General features: G+C 36.9%; 1 protein-coding gene across 1 annotated transcript in view; it reads left to right on the top strand.

Moving 5' to 3' along the window:
- The window catches only part of CSMD1 (CUB and Sushi multiple domains 1), a 2,028,540-nt gene that overhangs the window by 1,649,755 nt on the left and 357,856 nt on the right, over positions 1-20,929 (top strand). The window contains exons 27-30 of the mRNA XM_084623138.1: positions 2,866-3,057; positions 5,906-6,044; positions 11,342-11,529; positions 17,308-17,502. Of these exons, the coding sequence (XP_084479264.1) occupies positions 2,866-3,057; positions 5,906-6,044; positions 11,342-11,529; positions 17,308-17,502 (714 nt within the window). The remainder of the gene's footprint in view (positions 1-2,865; positions 3,058-5,905; positions 6,045-11,341; positions 11,530-17,307; positions 17,503-20,929) is intronic.

Raw genomic sequence — 20,929 nt, 5'->3', positions numbered from 1 at the left:
CCTCCCAGCCTACCTGCAGTCCACAAGGAGGACAATTGATCATGGTCCTCTTTTTATAACAACCCTTAACATATTTGAAGACTGGTATCAGGTCCACAGTTCTTTTCTCAAGACTAAACATGTCTAGTATTTTTAACCTTTCCTCGTAGGTTAGGTTTTCTAAACCTTGTATCATGTTTTTTTTTGCTATCCTCCGGAATCTCTCCAGTTCGTCCCTATCTTTCTTAAAATGTGGTGCCCAGAATTGGACACCTCACTCTAGCTGCGGCCTCAACAGTATTTCCCCTTTTTTCTTGGTGGACTCCATATCTTTCCAGCAGACCACTTTCCCGAAACAGCATCCCATGGTTGAGGAAGCTGAAGCCCTCCCATTGACACTGTCTCTGGAGCCAAGCATGGACTTAAAAATGTCATTCTGGTTTTAGAGATATTACTGTTTCCAGAAATATTTTCCTTTTTAAATCTAAGAAATATTACTGCAATCAGTAATGCCTGTAAAACTGGAATGAACTATTTAAAGTGTGCCCACTATATAAATTTAAAACCACATACTCTCCTCAATCCATACTGGGCACCCACTCCTATCAATTATAGGTTTGTAAAAAAATTGGTGTTAGAATACCATCTATATGTAGTAAGTAAACTTTTAATTAAGGTCATTAATTGTTCAATACATTATTATCACATCTAGCACCACTCTGATGAAAATAGGCTTACTATTTAGACCACCCCTAATTCTGCCCTGTGTTTCTCATTCTTCCCCAGTTTTCTTTTTCTGTTTCTCCCATTTTGTCTTGTGTTTATGTCTCTCCACTTCTTCTGTCTGTATTGCCTTTCCACTGGCAACTCCCAGATGCTGCCCTCTGTGGGATTTATTCTTATTCCATCTGACAAAATGCCCAGCAACTTAAAAGTTAATGTTGTCATTAAACTGTCAGCTTTAGGATTGATATGTTATGCTAATTAATGGAATCAAGGAAGTTCACAGTTCTTAGTCTTTGTGTTGAGCCTTTTTCAGATTCAGGAAGAAAATACAGCATCCATTACACTTGGAATGTTAACTTGGAGTTATAAACATAAGGGCTAGAAAACTTTTAAGGAATATGAGAGCTTAGATTCTGCAAAATGTGAATATTCTATGAGGCCACATCCCTCAAGAATCCAGCTGCAGGTTGAGTGTTTGACACTGTTGATCTATATGAGAGAACTATTTGTGATGTACATAAGAAATGAAACATCTGTTTACTTTTACTGTACACTTCTGTTCAGCATGTGAACAGAATGCTGCCTCAACCATTTTCTATGGGTACAGAGAAAAACTATGGCTATGGCAACTAATTACACTCAATAAATTGCATGAGGAGGAGAATCTTGCCCAACAAATGCAGGAAGCTGCATTTATGGGAGTATTGTGCTAAACTATGACACATTGGTCATGACAGGTACACCAAAATAATTAAGGGAAATTGTGAAAGGTAGCAAAAAAAAAAAAAAACCCCAACAACATAAAAAACATATAGAAGTTGGGTGTGATCCTACTTTCCTTCTTAGCTAAAATTTCTATTAGTCAGAAGAGTTAGATATGCAAGGGATTGGGCTCTGAGTGAAGGAAGTTCACAGCCACATTGACAAACTTTTTTAAATTTAATGTCTACAAACCTTTTTTGCACAATTACATATTACAGCATAGATGTTCAGAACAATAATTTCCAAAATGGTGTTCACAATCAAAGTCATCATGACCAGTAGCGCACATTGCTGTAGTTTCCCCATGTGTAAAATGTGAACAATGGTTATAAATCTCAAAGTAGTACTGATTGGTTAGAGTGTTTGGACAAAGAAAACATTATATAATTATTAAGTAGGAATCATCTCAAGAAAAACAATAGATAAGGAATGTATCGAGTGGCACAATACAGAGAGGTCATGAAGGTGATGAAGTGAGATTTGACATAACAAATTTCTGTTCCAAGTGAAGTTTAAAAAAAAATCTGTACAAAACCAAAACATGACCAAATAACTGGCCAAAACATCACAAGACAAGACAAAACAATTTGCAACAAGAGAACACAAGCCTAATAGTGATGAAGAGAACAAATGTCTGGAGAATAGAGGTGACGCCTCAGTTTGACAAAGTGTTAATATGTGTTACTCATAAGAGCTAGGGAAAGGAGAGGTAACATGTACAAGGCAGGAACTGTTTTGGTCCATGACTGGGCTGCCTAGGCATTATGATAATAATGATAATTTGTATGGGAGATAAGCATGAGGATTTACTGATCATGAACATCTGATACTGACTATTATGCCATCTGAATACAAATTAAACGTTGTTTGAAATGTTGACCCTAACACATGAAGATGTGATTCGCCTCCTTTGAGTATCCTCTAAGAAGGTTTTACATACCTCTGTAATGCAAACCCCAAGGTTGCACATGGTGGTTTTTTGGTTTGAGTTCCCATGCACATTCCCTTCCCAGGCTGTTAGGCACTCAAAGAGTAAAAGGATGTTATTTACATTCTGACATTTGTCATACACAAATTGTCATATCACTTAAATACGTATTGATAGCTGAAGAAAAGGGAATTGTTAGCTTGTTTGATGGATTAACTGGACAGAAAATGAAGAGCCTTAGTTTATTCCCTATCAGGCCATGTTTTTCACCTGAAGAAACTGGCCAGAAGCCAACATAAGCATAATGCATCTCAGTGAGAAAATTTTGTAGAAACAAACTACCTTCCATGATAACAGATAAGCAAATAATATTGTCTCTGATTAGATGCTCCTGTAAAATGTTGCACTGTGTATTTATTAAAATATAGTACATATAACTTAAATATGTTAATTTCATTGTTTTCTTATAGCATCAGTTGCATCAACATGTAATGATCCTGGGACTCCACAGAATGGTACCAGATATGGAGACAGCAGAGAGCCTGGGGATACCACCACCTTTCAGTGTGACCCAGGGTATCAGCTCCAAGGACAGGCCAAAATTACTTGTGTGCAGCTGAATAACCGATTCTTTTGGCAACCTGATCCTCCGACATGCATAGGTATTGAGATCAAATGTTAGCGTTGGACTTGAAGCTAATGCAGATCATATTCCAGTTTTTAAATTGTCTAACCAGTGACCCTACCATGGTGATGTGAAAGTAGTGCTTTTTTAGAAAACTCAGTCTTTCAGTACTTACAAATACTGACAGTCTGATTCTCAAGATGAATGCTATTATAGATTTTTCCAGCATAGTCTATTTTTGAAAATTTGTTTACAGTGAAGGTGACAAGCTTCAAGAAATTATTTATTAAGTGCAAGACAGCATGGTCAGATAGTTAACGCAGGGGACTTGGAGTCAAAGCAGCTGGGTGCTACTTATGACTTTGCCACTACTTTACTGTGTGACCTTGGCTAAGTCATTTGATTTCTCTGTACTACAGTTTCCCTGTCTGAATAAAACAGAGACACTAATATATACCTATATACTATAGATATTTCGGACTCTAAGGTGAAAGGTACCAAATAAGTAAAAAGTATCAAGTATCATATTACTGTTTATACTGTTTATACTTTATACTATCAAATTTGTCATTTTTAAACCCTAGTCAGGTGAGAATCAGGGGCCATGTAAGAAACTGATCTTACCTTAATACCAAACTCTGTACCAGAAACATTTGACTTGAATTAAAAAAGCAAAAGTCCGTGGTTAAACTGAAGATTGTTTTTCTTCATTTTGGATAAAACCAACAAACTGATTCTCTCATGAGTATGACTCTCTGTGCAGTAATTTGTTTCCATGCATTAAGTTTTATCTTCTCAGAAAATTTTAAGATAGATACATATGTACATACAGAGGGAAGGTCAGACTGCCACTGCTGCCCGAATGTAAATAAAAGTTCTTTTGCATGTCCATTTGTGGAATTGTCTGGAAGGAATAAAGTTTCCTGCCTTTCACTATTCTTGATACCTTCCACCCTACATATATGGAATGTCACTTCCATGGGGCTCTGGTTAGTGCATGAAAAGGCTGGGGCCTGGAAGTCTTACTGAGGTGTGTTATAGGGACATCACTGTTATAGGGACATCACTGTTTTGCTGCTAGGTAGGGTTCTTGTCATCTAATTAACACGTATGCTGCATACTCCATGTAGCATTAGAGAGTGCCAGAACCCAGATGGCTTGAACAGCTCCCTTGGGTCATCAGCTGCAAACTTTAATAATTTTCCTTCTTGACTGGACCTTTACGGTCGCCAAATTGCTCTGAGATAGGTTGGACACTTTATTTAATAACCCTTTAGGGTCAGATAGTGTTTGTTCCCCTCACAGTTGACCACTAGGTTGTGTACAAGCCTTTCTTCCCTCTTTCCATTAGGCCCCTTCTGCAGAGGCTGATTACAGCACAGTTGCATTCCTTATACTTCCCCTGAATGCAAGTATAGTTCCTGGCTAGTATTACTAGGTCTCTCAGAAGTAATAGGAAGTATGTAAGACAAAGTCCCCATCCATTTCCCAATTCCATACAGGTAGCAGATTTAGAGCAGCATATGCACTGCAAAATGTCTTTCAAAGTTCCCATTTGTGCAATGCAGCACTGCATAAGGACAAGTTTGGACATCTGATGGTTACAGCCAATGAAACAATTTTTAATCCATGAATCATCAAGTAATAATTCCCAGAGATTTGGATCCACCCCTAAATAAAGAGATTAGAGATAGGACAAAACTTATAGAGTTCTGGATTATGAAGATCAAATTTTCTAGGGTATTAATTCAGTTGTAATAAAACCCAGTGCTTTGTCCAATTAACATACTTCAATTTGTATCTCTTTACAGCCTGTTTTAAAAATCTAAATTTTAATTAATCTGCTGAGAGAGTAACTTGTAGTGAAATGATATGCACATACTTAATATTCCATTTTCGTCAGGGTGACCTTGAGGGGGTTTTCCGTTTAAAATAATCTTTACTGTCATATATACGGCAGTATTGGAATCCTCAGAGTTCTATAAAGCCATGATATACAGCTTTTAAAATTCTCATATAGTTCTTATTCCACTATATTGTGGATGGCTGAGATTTAATAGCTATACTTATTAACATTCTGTACACGGTCAGACCACTATTCACATTTGTTTAACATTTTATGCTGCATTTATACTTTATACCTTTCCTGAGTATGGTCATGTGTTTTATCTCAAGCTAAGTCATCAGAAGACATTGAAGATTTGTGTATATTTACTAAAATAATTACCTATAAAAGGAACCATGCTGTTAATTTGTTTTTTAAACACAGCTTGGCTGATTACTAATACTTACTTCAGTCACAATGGTAGGAGCTCTGCACCTCTGCAAACCGCACTTATTGCTCACGTATTTAAATACTGATTTAGGCACCTAACTTCAGAATTTTGGTTTGAGTTAGCTGTGTGGTTTTCTTTGTTTGTTTGTTTGTTTTTGCCCAAGTGCCTGGATCTGTGAATTGGGTAACACCTTTATTAATTGGATCAAAGTATTTTATATTTCTTCTATGGCCTAAGGTAAATAGCATCATTAAGCATCAATTACTATTGGGCCCTCCCACTTCTGAAAGTGAAGTTTGTCAGGTGAATGATAAATACTTTGTTAGTGCAGCTGGAATTAAATCACTAAGCAAATCCAAAGACCTTATTACTTAGATTTCTATTGCATTTTCAGATTTTAGGAAAACTTTCTTTTTGAATTAAATTGGAGAAAATATGTGTAACACAGGATGTGTTTGTTGTTGGGACTGCAAAGAGATCATTTGTTGGGAATGGAAAAACTATTCTGACTTTTTTTTTAAAAAAGCCAAATCATTCTTATTTGAACAGTTTGTCTGTGATTTTTAGTTTAGCATGTAACTGCTTTCTTTTTCCTTTTTGTATTGACAGCTGCATGTGGAGGAAACCTGACAGGTCCAGCAGGTGTTATTTTATCACCTAACTACCCACAGCCATATCCTCCTGGGAAGGAATGTGACTGGAGAATAAAAGTAAACCCTGACTTTGTCATTGCCTTGATATTCAAAAGGTACTATTTCTAGAAAAACACCTTTGTGTACCAGGTTTTTAAATTAAAAATTATATAATTGATCACTACATAGAATTCCCAATTACATTTCCTAAGCCCTACAGCATGTATCTAATACCTAATTGCTTCAGAATAATATGGAAGAAACAAAATATTTAGCTTTATAGCATTTTTTTGGTGCCCAATGTGTAAGCAGCAAAAAACCATATGTGATGTGTGGGGTATAATGCTTAAAAAAAAACATTTAATTTGTATCATATGTCACACCATTGACCATTTGAGTGGGATAGCTCTATATTAATGGGGAATAATACTTCCAGAGTGTTTGAAATACATGTATTTCAAGTCAATCCCAGAAGTCCCGGATGACTGGAAAAAGGCTAATGTAGTGCCAATCTTTAAAAAAGGGAAGAAGGAGGATCCTGAGAACTACAGGCCAGTCAGCCTCACTTCAGTCCCTGGAAAAATCATGGAGCAGGTCCTCAAAGAATCAATCCTGAAGCACTTGCATGAGAGGAAAGTGATCAGGAACAGCCAGCATGGATTCACCAAGGGAAGGTCATGCCTGACTAATCTAATCGCCTTTTATGATGAGATTACTGGTTCTGTGGATGAAGGGAAAGCAGTGGATGTATTGTTTCTTGACTTTAGCAAAGCTTTTGACACGGTCTCCCACAGTATTCTTGTCAGCAAGTTAAGGAAGTATGGGCTGGATGAATGCACTATAAGGTGGGTAGAAAGCTGGCTAGATTGTCAGGCTCAACGGGTAGTGATCAATGGCTCCATATCTAGTTGGCAGCCGGTATCAAGTGGAGTACCCCAAGGGTCGGTCCTGGGGCCGGTTTTGTTCAATATCTTCATAAATGATCTGGAGGATGGTGTGGATTGTACTCTCAGCAAATTTGCGGATGATACTAAACTGGGAGGAGTGGTAGATACGCTGGAGGGGAGGGATAGGATACAGAAAGACCTAGACAAATTGGAGGATTGGGCCAAAAGAAATCTGATGAGGTTCAATAAGGATAAGTGCAGGGTCCTGCACTTAGGACGGAAGAACCCAATGCACAGCTACAGACTAGGGGCCGAATGGCTAGGCAGCAGTTCTGCGGAAAAGGACCTAGGGGTGACAGTGGACGAGAAGCTGGATATGAGTCAGCAGTGTGCCCTTGTTGCCAAGAAGGCCAATGGCATTTTGGGATGTATAAGTAGGGGCATAGTGAGCAGATCGAGGGACGTGATCGTTCCCCTCTATTCGACATTGGTGAGGCCTCATCTGGAGTACTGTGTCCAGTTTTGGGCCCCACACTTCAAGAAGGATGTGGATAAATTGGAGAGAGTCCAGCGAAGGGCAACAAAAATGATTAGGGGACTGGAACACATGAGTTATGAGGAGAGGCTGAGGGAGCTGGGATTGTTTAGCCTGCAGAAGAGAAGAATGAGGGGGGATTTGATAGCTGCTTTCAACTACCTGAAAGGGGGTTCCAAAGAGGATGGCTCTAGACTGTTCTCAATGGTAGCAGATGACAGAACGAGGAGTAATGGTCTCAAGTTGCAGTGGGGGAGGTTTAGATTGGATATTAGGAAAAACTTTTTCACTAAGAGGGTGGTGAAACACTGGAATGCGTTACCTAGGGAGGTGGTAGAATCTCCTTCCTTAGAGGTTTTTAAGGTCAGGCTTGACAAAGCCCTGGCTGGGATGATTTAACTGGGAATTGGTCCTGCTTCGAGCAGGGGGTTGGACTAGATGACCTTCTGGGGTCCCTTCCAACCCTGATATTCTATGATTCTATGATTCTATGATTTCATTGTCATATTAATGTAATGTCTGCATTGTGTGATACCTAATTCATCTGTATATCATCTAATGTCTGGTGAAGTCTTCAGGCTAATATTAAATAGTGTATTATCATGAAAATATGAATCATTTGCAAGAACTGTGAAGGTAGGGTTCACTAAGTTATCAAATTGAATTAACCCTTCAGAGAAATACTTTAACTTTATGTAATAATGGTCACTTAATAAGCAAAGATGATTATTCTGAAAATGTATTCTTATTGTGTAACATCTAGTAGATGTAGTTCCAATCTAATATGTTTAGACCCAACTTTAAGTTTGTCTGGAAGGATCTTTTTAAACGAAGGAGTCACTCTTGCATTTATTGGATTTCATTGTTTGCAATTCTGGAGCACTGATAAAGTGCTGAGAATTCTCAGCTCCCATTGACGTCAGCGGGAGTTGGGTCTTGCAGGCCAGGGTGCAGAATGCGGTAGTTGCCTGTTATGCTGTGGGCTAGTTTAGTATCACATAGTCTGCATGTCTGAAGTAGTGAGCTTTTATACATGAAGACATCTACCTTTTTCACAATTGGTCATAGTTTGTATTACTAGCGTGTTCTACCAGATATAAAATCCTTGCAGAGGCTCCTCCCTGTGCTCATTTGAAAAATTTCATTGAACTGAATTGAGGCTTATTCATTTTAAAATATTTAAATGCCTTTATGCTTCTGGATGATTACATCTCTTCTCATTTACTTTAATCCCCTTAATATATTTAACAATAACAAATGTTCTCTGATTACATTTTAGTGTTGCTGTTTTTAACAATTGTTCTTTACATATCAATTGCTTTGGCACTGACATTTCATTCCATCCACTGATATTTATGGGAGGAATACAGCATTGATTACCTAGTAGAAGCAACCATAGTAATCACATTCCTAAAGTCAATTCAAACATTCCATAGGGCAGATACATTGTTTTTATTCCGATGAAAAGATAACTTGCTGTATCATACATTTTTTTCTATGAGCAGAATTCCCATTGATTTCCACAAGAGTTCCCCAGTTGAAGAGTGGGCAACATCTGGCCCAAGATGTTCTGTAGGCTGGGTGACTAACATACAATAGTTTCAGCTTTGTGGGAAGTTCTCTCTGTATGTTGCAAGGGTGACAACAAGGGAGGAGTTTGGTACAAGAAAGGAATGGTATAAAGAGTATTTTAACATGAGAGCCTCTGGTACGAACATATTTGTCCTTCTTGGGATGTGTTGGAAAAGCAAATCTTGAGTAAAAGCCACATTTATATGTCTGATAATGCTGTATTCTGCAAAAACAAAAACTGAATGGGCTGGTGAAAATGCCTAGGTATAAGAACAAGGAATCTTCAACAGTTTTTGGCTATTTCTGTTTCATGTTTTGTTAAAATGATTACTGCACATGTGCAATTGTTTTTCAACTAAAATGTTATAAGGTGTTAAATATGTAGATCTCTTTGACATGCACTATAGTTGGATTGATAAAAAAGACCAAAACATTTGAAGAGGTCTTTATTGACTTCATGCTTTTTTATGCTTCACCACTACACTTGGAATAGATTCCCACTTTGCCGATGTCAGCTGCCACCCGACCTCCCTAGATCCTTCCTTGGAACCAAATTCTTTCATGCAGATGTCTTACTGTATGTTACTCTCATGGACAGTCCAACTTCCTTGTATTAAACATTGATTTGTGTAATGTATTGGAGTTAGACTGAGGGCAAAGACCTTGGAATAAGCCCTCCACTGTGTTTTGCCACTGGGGCAATCTGGCAGTAAAGCTGGTAATACCCAGCCTTAGGGAGATCATCCCACTATAAGAAGTATTATCCATTGGTGTTCAACTAGCCTAGAGACTCTCTTGCCACTTGCATCCCTATTGCTAGTATAGGAGACAAGGCCAGGATACCTCTATGTTGATGCTTTTTCTTCACTATGAAAAAAGGTGTATTTTTTACTATGGGGCAGCCTTTTTAATTTTAATTTGACCTGCGATCTTGTGTGAAAACTACAAACAGCCTTATTTTCATTAGGAATTTAACATGAGTTAATTATAAATTAAGAAAACACCTTTGTTTCCACAGTGAAGACAAGGCCTAAGACATTCTTGTCTACCATTTCATCTTCTTGAGGCAATTGGCAGGTGAAATAACCAAAGTCTTGTGTACACAGTGTGGCAGTGTGCACTAGATGAATTTTAATTCTAAAGAACACCATGTGGTGTACTAAGTGTAGACTCTGTTGATGTGAACTAAAAGTTCCCCAGTGTGCATTATTGTGCAGCAGCAGAGCTATGTGGGCCAGTTAGTACACAACATGTTGATGTGCTTTAGAAATGAAACCTTTCTTGTGCACATTGGTCCACCAGGTAACAAGCCCTTACAAGAGCCTGTGCTGTTCACTTCTTAGTCATAGCCGAGGACCCAGTCCACTGTCTTCTTATATGTCTTGGAAAGGTCCCTATGTAGAGTAATAGCACTCCCTAAATAATAACAATAATTATAATCAGAGAAGAAAAAAAAGAAGAAAATTCAACTGCAACACTTATAACAGAGACAACAAAATATTTATTTATGGCTTTGTATCCAGAAGGTGATTAGGAAGAAAAGAAAGCAAAACCCACAACCCCCCTGCCTACTTGTCTTTCATTGTTGAGCTTCATGTAGCTCTTGGACCTTCTCCACTGCAGCAATTTTTCAGGTTCTGTCCATCTCTTTATAAGGTTCTCACATTATCATCTTTGTGCTTTCATCCATATAGCCTCCCTGAATAGATCTCAAGGCCACTGCGTAGTCCATGTTGAAGTCTCTCTTAAGGATCCCCTTCTGTTGTACTGCCTTCATTGAATCTAATTGACTTGTACAACGATATAAATATGTGTTGTTCCCCTTCCTGTAATACATTGTAGACCCTACAATACACATATTAATAATGCATTGCTTATAATTCAATAATAAAAATACCTAGCTCTTACATAGAGTTCATAGATCACAAAGCACTTTACAAAGGAGATCAATAACATTTGCCCATGTTATAGATGGTGAAACTGAGGCATAGAGGAGAACTGACTTTCCCAAAGTTACCCAGCAGACCAGTGGCAGAACTGGGCATAGAACCTAGGTCTCCCAGGTTTCAGTCTAGCGTGGTATTCACTAAGAAACTCTCCCTAAATTAAATTCTAAAATTTTACAGTTAATGTTCTAAACTACAGTAAATGCTACAGTTTAATCTAAGTGTGTACCAACAAAAATAAGTTACAGTGTTGGGAGCTCTTTACATCAGGGCAGTTTGGTTTAAATTAGACATTGATCAATTAATGTTTACAAGGCATGTTGTATTTGGATTGTGGGATATACTTTAAAGACTCCTTTATTTCTGCAGATGAAAACATGTTTTTTAAAAAAGAAAAGGCAGCCACAGCATTAAAGTAGTAAATAATTTCTCAAAAAATAGAGACAATGTCATTCTCTTTTCCTTTATTTCAGTTTCAATATGGAGCCCAGTTATGATTTTCTACATATTTATGAAGGGGAAGATTCTAACAGTCCTCTAATTGGCAGTTTTCAAGGCTCCCAGGCACCTGAAAGAATAGAGAGCAGTGCCAATAGTCTATTTCTAGCATTCCGCAGTGATGCTTCTGTTGGCATGTCAGGATTCGCCATTGAATACAAAGGTACTGTTGTTAACATAATATGTGTCAACACACAGAAGGAAAGTGTCTCAAATTAGGATTAATTAAAACTATATTTATACACATAATACACTTATTTTTCATATGTTTGTAATTGTTGTGTGAATGCATATAAATATATTTAAAAGTTAAGCTATACATAATAAATAATGTTTTTTGTTACTCTTTTATCTTTTAACATATTGGTGTTGTGTAATTAGTTGATGACAGTCTTATGTTGGTGGTATATCACTTTATATCAGCCCTGTGAAAATGTTCAGTGTAAAAACAATGAAGAAAATGCTATTTTAAATAATATTTGATTCATTCAAAGATACAAGTTTATAATTTTATAATTTTATTATAAGTTATTATTATAAGTTTATAATTTTTTGTTTCAATTTATGTTTAAAAAAAGCCTTTGCAAATGATGAGGTACATAAAAAGGCAATTTTTCTCCTTTTATTTTGACATCCCTGCACACTCTCATTTTCTAAAAGGAAGGGGAAATGGTGCAAATAAAAAAAAAATAGCCAATGTTATTTAGAAAGTGTTCTACTGAAATGGAATTGTCTCACCCAATTAGAATACAGGAATGTTGTACATTTACTGATACATTCCAATACATTTTTTTTTCTCTACACTTTGGTTGTGGGTGATTTGCAGCATGGTGTACGTATACATTGTATGGCTATTTCAGAATAACCATGGATATGTGAATCCTTGTAATTTGGCTGTCATTATTAGCCAGAGTACAAGGATTTATATAATTACTTTTTGGTTATTTCTCAATAACCATCCTGTGAATATGCAACATTTTCTTCTCAAATGAGCAGCTATTTCTCTGCTTAAATTGGCATCTGTGCTCAGAATTTTCAAGCTTTCAGCCTCAAAGATACTGCCTCAGCTTCCCACTCCAGTCAATTGAAGAAAAACTCCATACTCTGTGTGAAAGAAAAGAAAATGAGAAACAAGCAAAACCAAAAGAACATGAATTGTCAACCCACTTAAACCCTGATTCCCATTTATTAACTATCTTCTTTCTTCACCTTTTCTCCTTCAGGCCAGCTAGACTCCTGTCCCCAGAATAACTGTGGTATATTTGTGTTTACATTGTTTGTACAAGGAATCCTGGCCTATCTCTTCTGAACTGAATTTGAAACACAAATATTTATTTTATGTAGGAAATAGTAAGGAATAGTATTGCTGAATATTAAGGAGGGAAAGGTTGCACAAAGGAAATGACATAAAAATTCCCAACTTCCCCTCTTCCTTCTCTACTTGTGTGTGTGTGTGTGTGTGTGTGTGTGTGAGAAATGCACAACTAAGTTATATAATTATATCATATATAATAGGTTTTATATTATAAACATATACATATCAAATAACAAAATGTTCTTGAAATATTAAATACAAATAAACAAAGAAAAATGGGCTATCAAACAGCTGAAAGGTAAATTGTTAAATCTAAACTACCTAAAAATGTGTGTATAATAATAATTAATCACTGGAGTGCATGTCCTGTTAACTTGGTAATAACCATATACTGTAACAATACATTCCAAAACCAAAGGCCTTAGTGTATATTTTCTATAAACTTTTCTGCTATTCATCTTGAAGTTATTCAGCCCATGGTAGACCTTACTTCATAAACATGCAGATTTTGCAGAGTATTATAATATTCAGAAAAACAACAGAAAGAAAATACAGTAAAAGATAACCATGTTATATAATATTTGCACCTCCATTAATGTAATTACACTGCCTGCCAAAAAGTTGTCATACCTTATTATAACAGAAAAAGTATAACATTTTTATCCACTGTAATATGTATCTAATACAGTGCTTCCATTTAATTAACTGCAAAATGCCTTCTAACCATAAAATTATGCTATTTAAAAAACATCTCAACCACATTCTTGAAATAAGGTCATATCTTAATAATGCAAATTATTAATCAATCAATGAATTAAACATCAGAACTAATATTGCCTATTAATCCTTAAAGAATTATTTAAACTTGACACATTAGTATGTTAGATTGGTTAACAATTTGTTCCAGCATAGCAGCTGATAATCTGTCCAATACCTGGGGGATTTCGTGGCTGTGGACTTCTATGAAATTCAGTGTCCTGCTTGCTTGCTTGTTTGTTTATTTATTTATTATTTTGCTAGTTTTCATTAGCTCTTAATGTCTTAAATATAGTGGGTAAAATCCTGGCCCCACTGAAGAAAATGACAAAACTCCCATTGACTTCAGTAGACCCAGGATTTCATGCAAGCCATTTTGTAGTATTTGTACTAAGCTAGATTCACATGGGTGATTTAGGTGCCTAACTGCTCCTTTAGGTGCCTAAATTCAACATTTAACCTTCACTAGCATTCATAAAGCCAGCGCTCAGCTTCCACCTAACCTGCGGGCGCCTAAATTCCCTTCCATACGGGTGTGTGTGTGTGTGTGTGTGTGGTTAGCACCACCACTATTTTGTCATCCTTTTCTTTGTGAAGAAGGGCTGATGTGCCTTAAATGCCTAACTCCAGAAGAGGGTTCATGGCTGTGAATGCCAAGTGGAAGGAGGCACAACGGGGGTAGGCCACACTCCTCTCTTTGGTATTTCCTACTGGATAACTTAGGTGGCTTCCTGATCAGTGTGTTGGCTTCTTTGGATCCCTTTCTTAAATACCTAACTTTCCCTATACAATACATGAGGAACTTGGGTGCCAAACTCTAGGTTCTGAATTCCAGTAGGGGAATTCCAGTGGAGGGGTACATTAAAGTTAGGCATTGTAACATCTAAATCTCCCTTGTGAAGTTAGCCAACTATCTTAGAGCAATATAGGTTTCAGAGGGGTAGCCGTGTTAGTCTGTATCAGTTAGGGTCAGTGCTAATGAGGCCAATTCAGTTAGGGTGGATGTGGCCCATTCCCAACAGTTGACAACTGTTTAGCACTGACCCCCAACTTGGTAAGGCAACTCCCATCTTTTCATGTGCTGTATGTTTATACCTGTTTACCGTATTTTTCACTCCATGCATCTGATGAAGTGGGTTATTGCCCACGAAAGCTTATGCCCAAATAAATTTGTTAGTCTCTAAGGTGCCACAAGGACTCCTCGTTGTTTTTACAACAATATGCAACCCTTTCATACAAAAAAGTAGCTGCTCTGGCAATGAGTTGCCCAGCGTATACTTTGGTAGTCCTATGGTATTGTCAAATTTAATACCTTATTACTACTATAACTATTTACTTTTTAATTTTGTTATCATTTCATTCAGACTACTATTAGTTTCCTTTATATCTGAAGATAACCAAATTGAAGGTGGTTCTAAATTTATGCTGTTCTGTTATAATTTGTTATCTTTCTGTATTGACTATTGGGAAATCACTGAATAGTCTGTGATCTTTAGTAAAAAGGTTGATGTAAAACTGAGGATCCTGTAAATTACCATGTTCTTCTGTTCTGTGTGACTGTGTTGAACTCACACAGCTACTCTGTAGTCCATTTGATCACCAAAGAACAGGGAAAATATTAGTTGTACAGCAATTTCCAAAAAGGGCCATATTTTTGCAATTTAATATACCAACTCCATACAGACCAACATAATATATCATTTGAAAGCATATTTTATGCAATTTTAGAGGATGTATGATGTGGAGCTGTGAAGTGGTGACATAAGATATAGGAGAGGCGAAACAATGGTATAGTGTAATTTTCTGCACAGTTCCAGAAACACTGCAACATGATTATGATTGTGGTTTTTACTATTTAAGTTAATTTCAACACCTGAATGTGGTGTTCATTGGCCAAAGCTACCAAACAACAATATATTAAAAGATTTTTACTGGTTTTGTGTGGGAAAATTTTTTCCCCCATAAGTGTTTAAGCTGTTTAGCATGTGATGGAGCTCATCTTTATGGAGTGACAGAAATGGCAAATATTAACATTTTGCAATATATTAACATGAAATGTTTTCACATTGCATTTTTTTAATTGTCAAAGTATCTCACAAGTGATGGTAATTGTTTTCTATATTTTCAACTGGAATTTACTGACCAGGTGAGTCTCTCACTGAAGATTGTGCACCAGTAGCAGTAGGTAACGTGCCCATAGTTTTTACTGCATAGTCGATAGATATAAATGTATGTGAATTCCTAATGTAATGCTTCTCCATTTGTAAGCTTTTGTATAAGCAATATAGCATCTAGCCTGCCTGGCAAAAGGTTTTTTATTTATAATAGCCTACGCATGCAGTACTAGCCTTTGAAATATTCTAGAAAATAACTTTTTAATTCAGGGATACTTATGAATAGGTCAAGATTAGTGCTAGAGATGACAGTATACAGCTTCATATTATGAATATAAAAAACACTCAGAAAAAAGAAGTGATCTAACAAGTAATGAAGACAAAGTCCATGAACAAGATCTTGTCTCTGCACTGAAGAGAATCATAGAATATCAGGGTTGGAAGGGACCTCAGGAGGTCATCTAGTCCAACCCCCTGCTCAAAGCAGGACCAATTCCCAATTTTTGCCCCAAATCCCTAAATGGCCCCCTCAAGGATTGAACTCACAACCCTGGGTTTAGCAGGCCAGTGCTCAAACCACTGAGCTATCCCTCCCCCCCATGTTAGCATGTTACATGCTTGTTACAACTCTTTCCAATCATGTCATCAATAATATGACAAATCCATTTGACCCTGAATCACATCCAGATATGCTTATCAACATATTTACTGGACTGCAAGTAACACCAGATGTACAAGAGTCTGCTGAAAATAGAAGACACTAGAGAAGAACAAATGGAGAGACTTGTAAGAGATTAACTTGATTCTGATGGGACATATAGCATCTTCAGCCCAGTCAAGAAATCTGGCATCAAAACATTTGCTGACATGATCAAGAAGACCAAATTTAAATCTTGCAAGGGAGGGCCAATCACAGCAACTGTCAGTCCACAATTTGTTTTCTGCAAGCCCTGTCCTTAGCAAGATTTAGAGATGATGGTTTCAATTGCAGCTGTTCTTAGTCACATAATAGGACCTGTGCCTATGTCCCTCTTCCATGCTGATGGAACAATGGGAAGAACAGACAAAGCTGAATTAGGGCATCAGCTGGAAGCTTAAGCTAAAAGAAACCATGAGCTAAGAGCATGTGATAAAGAAACCACAGTGTACATCAGAGATAGCATGGCTGTAATACAAATGATGGCTGGCAACAAATCCAGTGTGTTCAACATTTGCTTTGAGTTTACCAAAAAATCAATTTGTATATCTTGAAATAATACATACTCATTAAACTAAGAGAAACAAATGCAAATATTTCAGTGGTCATTTTAACTTGTTGCTGGTGTCATTGTTTATCCCCGTTCCTATGGTAATAGCACCACTTAACACTTCCCCATCATACTTCATCATAAAGTAGACATATTAAGCTTTCAAATGATGTATGATGCATGTGTGTGTGTGTGTGTGTGAGAGAGAGAGAGAGTTTGTCGGGAATGTACATTAAGTCAATTACTTTGGTGGTGCCTGATGCTCATCTTTATGGAGCTTAAGGCTGTGGCTTGCAGATTTTCTTAATATCTTACTAAATGATGTAGGTGTAATTTTCTTGTCCAGACAGATAAGCTTAGGCAAGCATCAATGACCTCCTAGCAATATTTAACAGTAAGAAAAATGTATTCTAATTACAAGATGGAAACATTAATCTAATTTTAAAACTGCAAATTGTTAAATACGTATTTTAGATCACTGTTGTTTTATTTATAATCCATTTTAACAGAAAAACCACGGGAAGCTTGTTTTGACCCTGGAAGCATAATGAACGGGACTAGAATTGGAACAGACTTCAAACTTGGGTCGACTATTACTTATCAGTGTGATTCTGGATATAAGATTATTGATCCTTCAACTATAATATGTGTGATTGGTGTTGATGGAAAACCAGCATGGAACAGAGTATTGCCATCTTGTAATGGTATGTATTATATCTGATAGTGTTCAACTTTTGTATAAAGTTAACAGATTCAGAGACTTTTTTTAAATCCTAGAGGTCAAAACACTCAGCCTTTGCCAATAATTACTACACATTAGTGTATGAGATCCCACAAATTTCTATATGTGTATTATGGAACAGATGATTTTGTATTCTGTATAGATGTCCACTGGGTGTTATACTAGACAGAGACCATTTATTATTTTCAAATTAACAGCAACAGCTGTCAAGCTCTAATGACATGGATTATCTCACTGTTTCCTTGTGTTCCCCTTATACTGTTTGTTGTATCCATCTATTGTCTGTTGTGTTATTCTTAGATTGGCAGACCCCTGGGACAGGGACCATCTTTTTGTTGATGGATTCCAAGGCCAGAAGGGACCATCTGGTATAATCTTCTATATAACACAATCCATAGAACTTCCCCAAAATAATTTCTATAGCATACCTTTTAGAAAAATATCCAACCTTAATTTAAAAATTGTCCATGACGGAGAATCCATCACAACCCTTGGTAAATTGTTTCAGCGATTAATTACTCTCAACATTAAAAAAGTATACTTATTTCAAGTCTGAATTTGTCTAGTTTCAACTTCCAGCCTTTGCATCATGTTATACCTTTCTCTGCTATATTGAAGAGCCCATAACTAAATATATGTTCCCTATGTAGATACTTGTAGATCTAGTCACCCCTTAATCTTCTCGTTGTTAAGATAAATAGATTGAGCTCTTTGAGTTTTTCACTATAAGGCATACTTTTTAAAAAAATCCTTTAATCATTATCAAGGCTCTTCTTTGAATCCCTTTCCAATGTATCTACATCCTTCTTGAACTGTGGGCACCAGAACAGGACACAGTATTCTAGCAATGGCCTCACCAGTGCCAAATATAGAGATAAAATAACCTTTCTACACCTCCTCTAAATTCCCCTCCCAAGATTGCACTAGCTCTTTTGGCTACAGGATCACACTGAAAGCTCATGTTAAGCTGATTATCCACCATGACCCCCAAATATTTTTGAGAGTTACTACTTCCTTGGGTTGCAGTCCCCAGCCTGTCAGTGTGTATAGATTTACATGTAGCTGTTTGTTTCCTTACAGTAGTTTACCAAGCAATCCAGATCAAACTAAATCAGTGACTTGTCCTCTTTATTATTTACCACTCCTCCAATTTCTTTGTCCTCTGCAAACTTCTTCAGTGAAGAATTTACATTTTCTTCCAGGTCATGGATAAAAATGTTAAATGGCATAGGGCCAACAACCCTGGCCCTGCAGGACTCCACTGGAAATACACCTGCTTGATGATCATAGAATCATAGAATATTAGGGTTGGAAGATACCTCAAGAGGTCATCTAGTCCAATCCCCTCCTCAAAGCAGGACCAATACCAACTGATGATGATCACCCTTATACAATTCCACAACCTCCCTAGGCAATTTTGAAACCTATCCATTTAGTATGTGCCATGTTAATTTTATATTATCCTTGCTTTTATAATCAAAATGTCATGTAGTACCAAGTCAAACACCTTGATATGTGTTTCTAGAGTGTTTAGCACACTAGTCCTAAATCATGACTGATACAAATTATTATTTATTATTGTTGGTAATAGTAAGTTGTCATAAATATAAAGGGAAGGGTAAACCCCTTTAAAATCCCTCCTGGCCAGAGGAAAAATCCTCTCACCTGTAAAGGGTTAAGAAGCCAAAGGTAACCTCGCTGGCACCTGACCAAAATGACCAATGAGGAGACAAGATACTTTCAAAAGCTGGGAGGAGGGAGAGAAACAAAGGGTCTGGGTCTGTCGGTACGCTGCTTTTGCTGGAGATAGAACAGGAATGGAGTCTTAGAACTTTTAGTAAGTAATCTAGCTAGGTATGTGTTAGATTATGATTTCTTTAAATGGCTGAGAAAAGAACTGTGCTGAATAGAATGACTATTTCTGTCTGTGTGTCTTTTTTGTAACTTAAGGTTTTGCCTAGAGGGATTCTCTAGGTTTTGAATCTAATTACCCTGTAAGGTATCTACCATCCTGATTTTACAGAGGTGATTCCTTTACTTCTATTTACTTCTATTTCTATTAAAAGTCTTCCTGTAAGAAAACTGAATGCTTTTTCATTGTTCTCAGATCCAAGGGTTTGGGTCTGTGGTCACCTATGCAAATTGGTGAGGATTTTTACCAAACCTTTCCCAGGAAGTGGGGTGCAAGGGTTGGGAGGATTTTGGGGGGAAAGACGTGTCCAAACTACGTTTCCCAGTAAACCCAGTTAGAGTTTGGTGGTGGCAGTGGATATTCCAAGGACAAAGGATAAAATTAATTTGTACCTTGGGGAAGTTTGAACCTAAACTGGTAAAAGTAAGCTTAGGAAGTTTTCATGCAGGTCCCCACATCTGTACCCTAGAGTTCAGAGTGGGGGAGGAACCTTGACATAAGTAATAATAATAATACATGTTGTTTCCAGCTATTGGCTCTTATTGTTTCTGTGAAATAAGTTGGTGATCTCTATCCTATATATTTACAGATTGACAAATCATTTATTCATTCTACTTTTTTCCATTTAAGGGTTTGTACCATACTCATCTCTAGTTTGTGCTTTTTTGTAGGCTTTCTCAGCAATGCTGTATTGTGCTATTCTGAACTGGTGCTGAAGCAGTAACCAAGAATTGAAATGTTTTATATACTGTTATCACCCTATTAACATCAAGTTGCCTTAATTTTCAATGTTTATTTTAATTATGATGTTTCTCATATACAAAGGTGGATTTTGCTAAGTGCTTTTTTACCTGCACTGGTGCCACTGTGGACTTAGACACCATTTTTAATGTAATGTTATACAATACAGATATCAGGTCTGATTCTGGTTCTGTTCAATATCTTCATCAATGATTTAGATAATGGCATAGACAGTATACTTATAAAGTTTATGGACGATACCAAGCTGGGAGGGATTGCAAGTGCTTTAGAGCATTGGATTAAAATTCAAAATGATCTGGACAAACTGGAGAAATGGTCTGAAGTAAATAGGAAGACATTCAATAAGGACAAATGCAAAGTACTCCACTTAGGAAGGAACAATCAGTTATGCAGACAAGAAGCAGTGGGCTTAAATTGCAGCCAGGGAGGTTTAAGAAGAATATTAGGAAAAAACTTCCTGATGAGATAGATAAGCCATAGAATAAATTGCCTAGGGAGGTTGTGGAATCTCCATCATAGGAGATTTTTAAGAGCAGGTTAGACAAACACTTGTCAGGGATGGTCTAGATAATACTTAGTCCTGCCTTGAGTGCAGGGAACTGGACTAGAAGACCTCTTGAGGTCCTTCTAGTCCTATGATTCTATTATTCTAATACTAAGTTCACTGATATACAAAACTTCATATCAGTTTAGAACTTTTCTAGGAAACTCACAG

This window comes from Lepidochelys olivacea, assembly GCF_965140295.1.
Source record: "Lepidochelys olivacea isolate rLepOli2 genome assembly, chromosome: 3".
Classification (NCBI taxonomy): Eukaryota; Metazoa; Chordata; order Testudines; family Cheloniidae; genus Lepidochelys; species Lepidochelys olivacea.
Note: the sequence above shows the minus strand (reverse complement) of the source record. Positions and strands in the feature narration are given on the sequence as shown.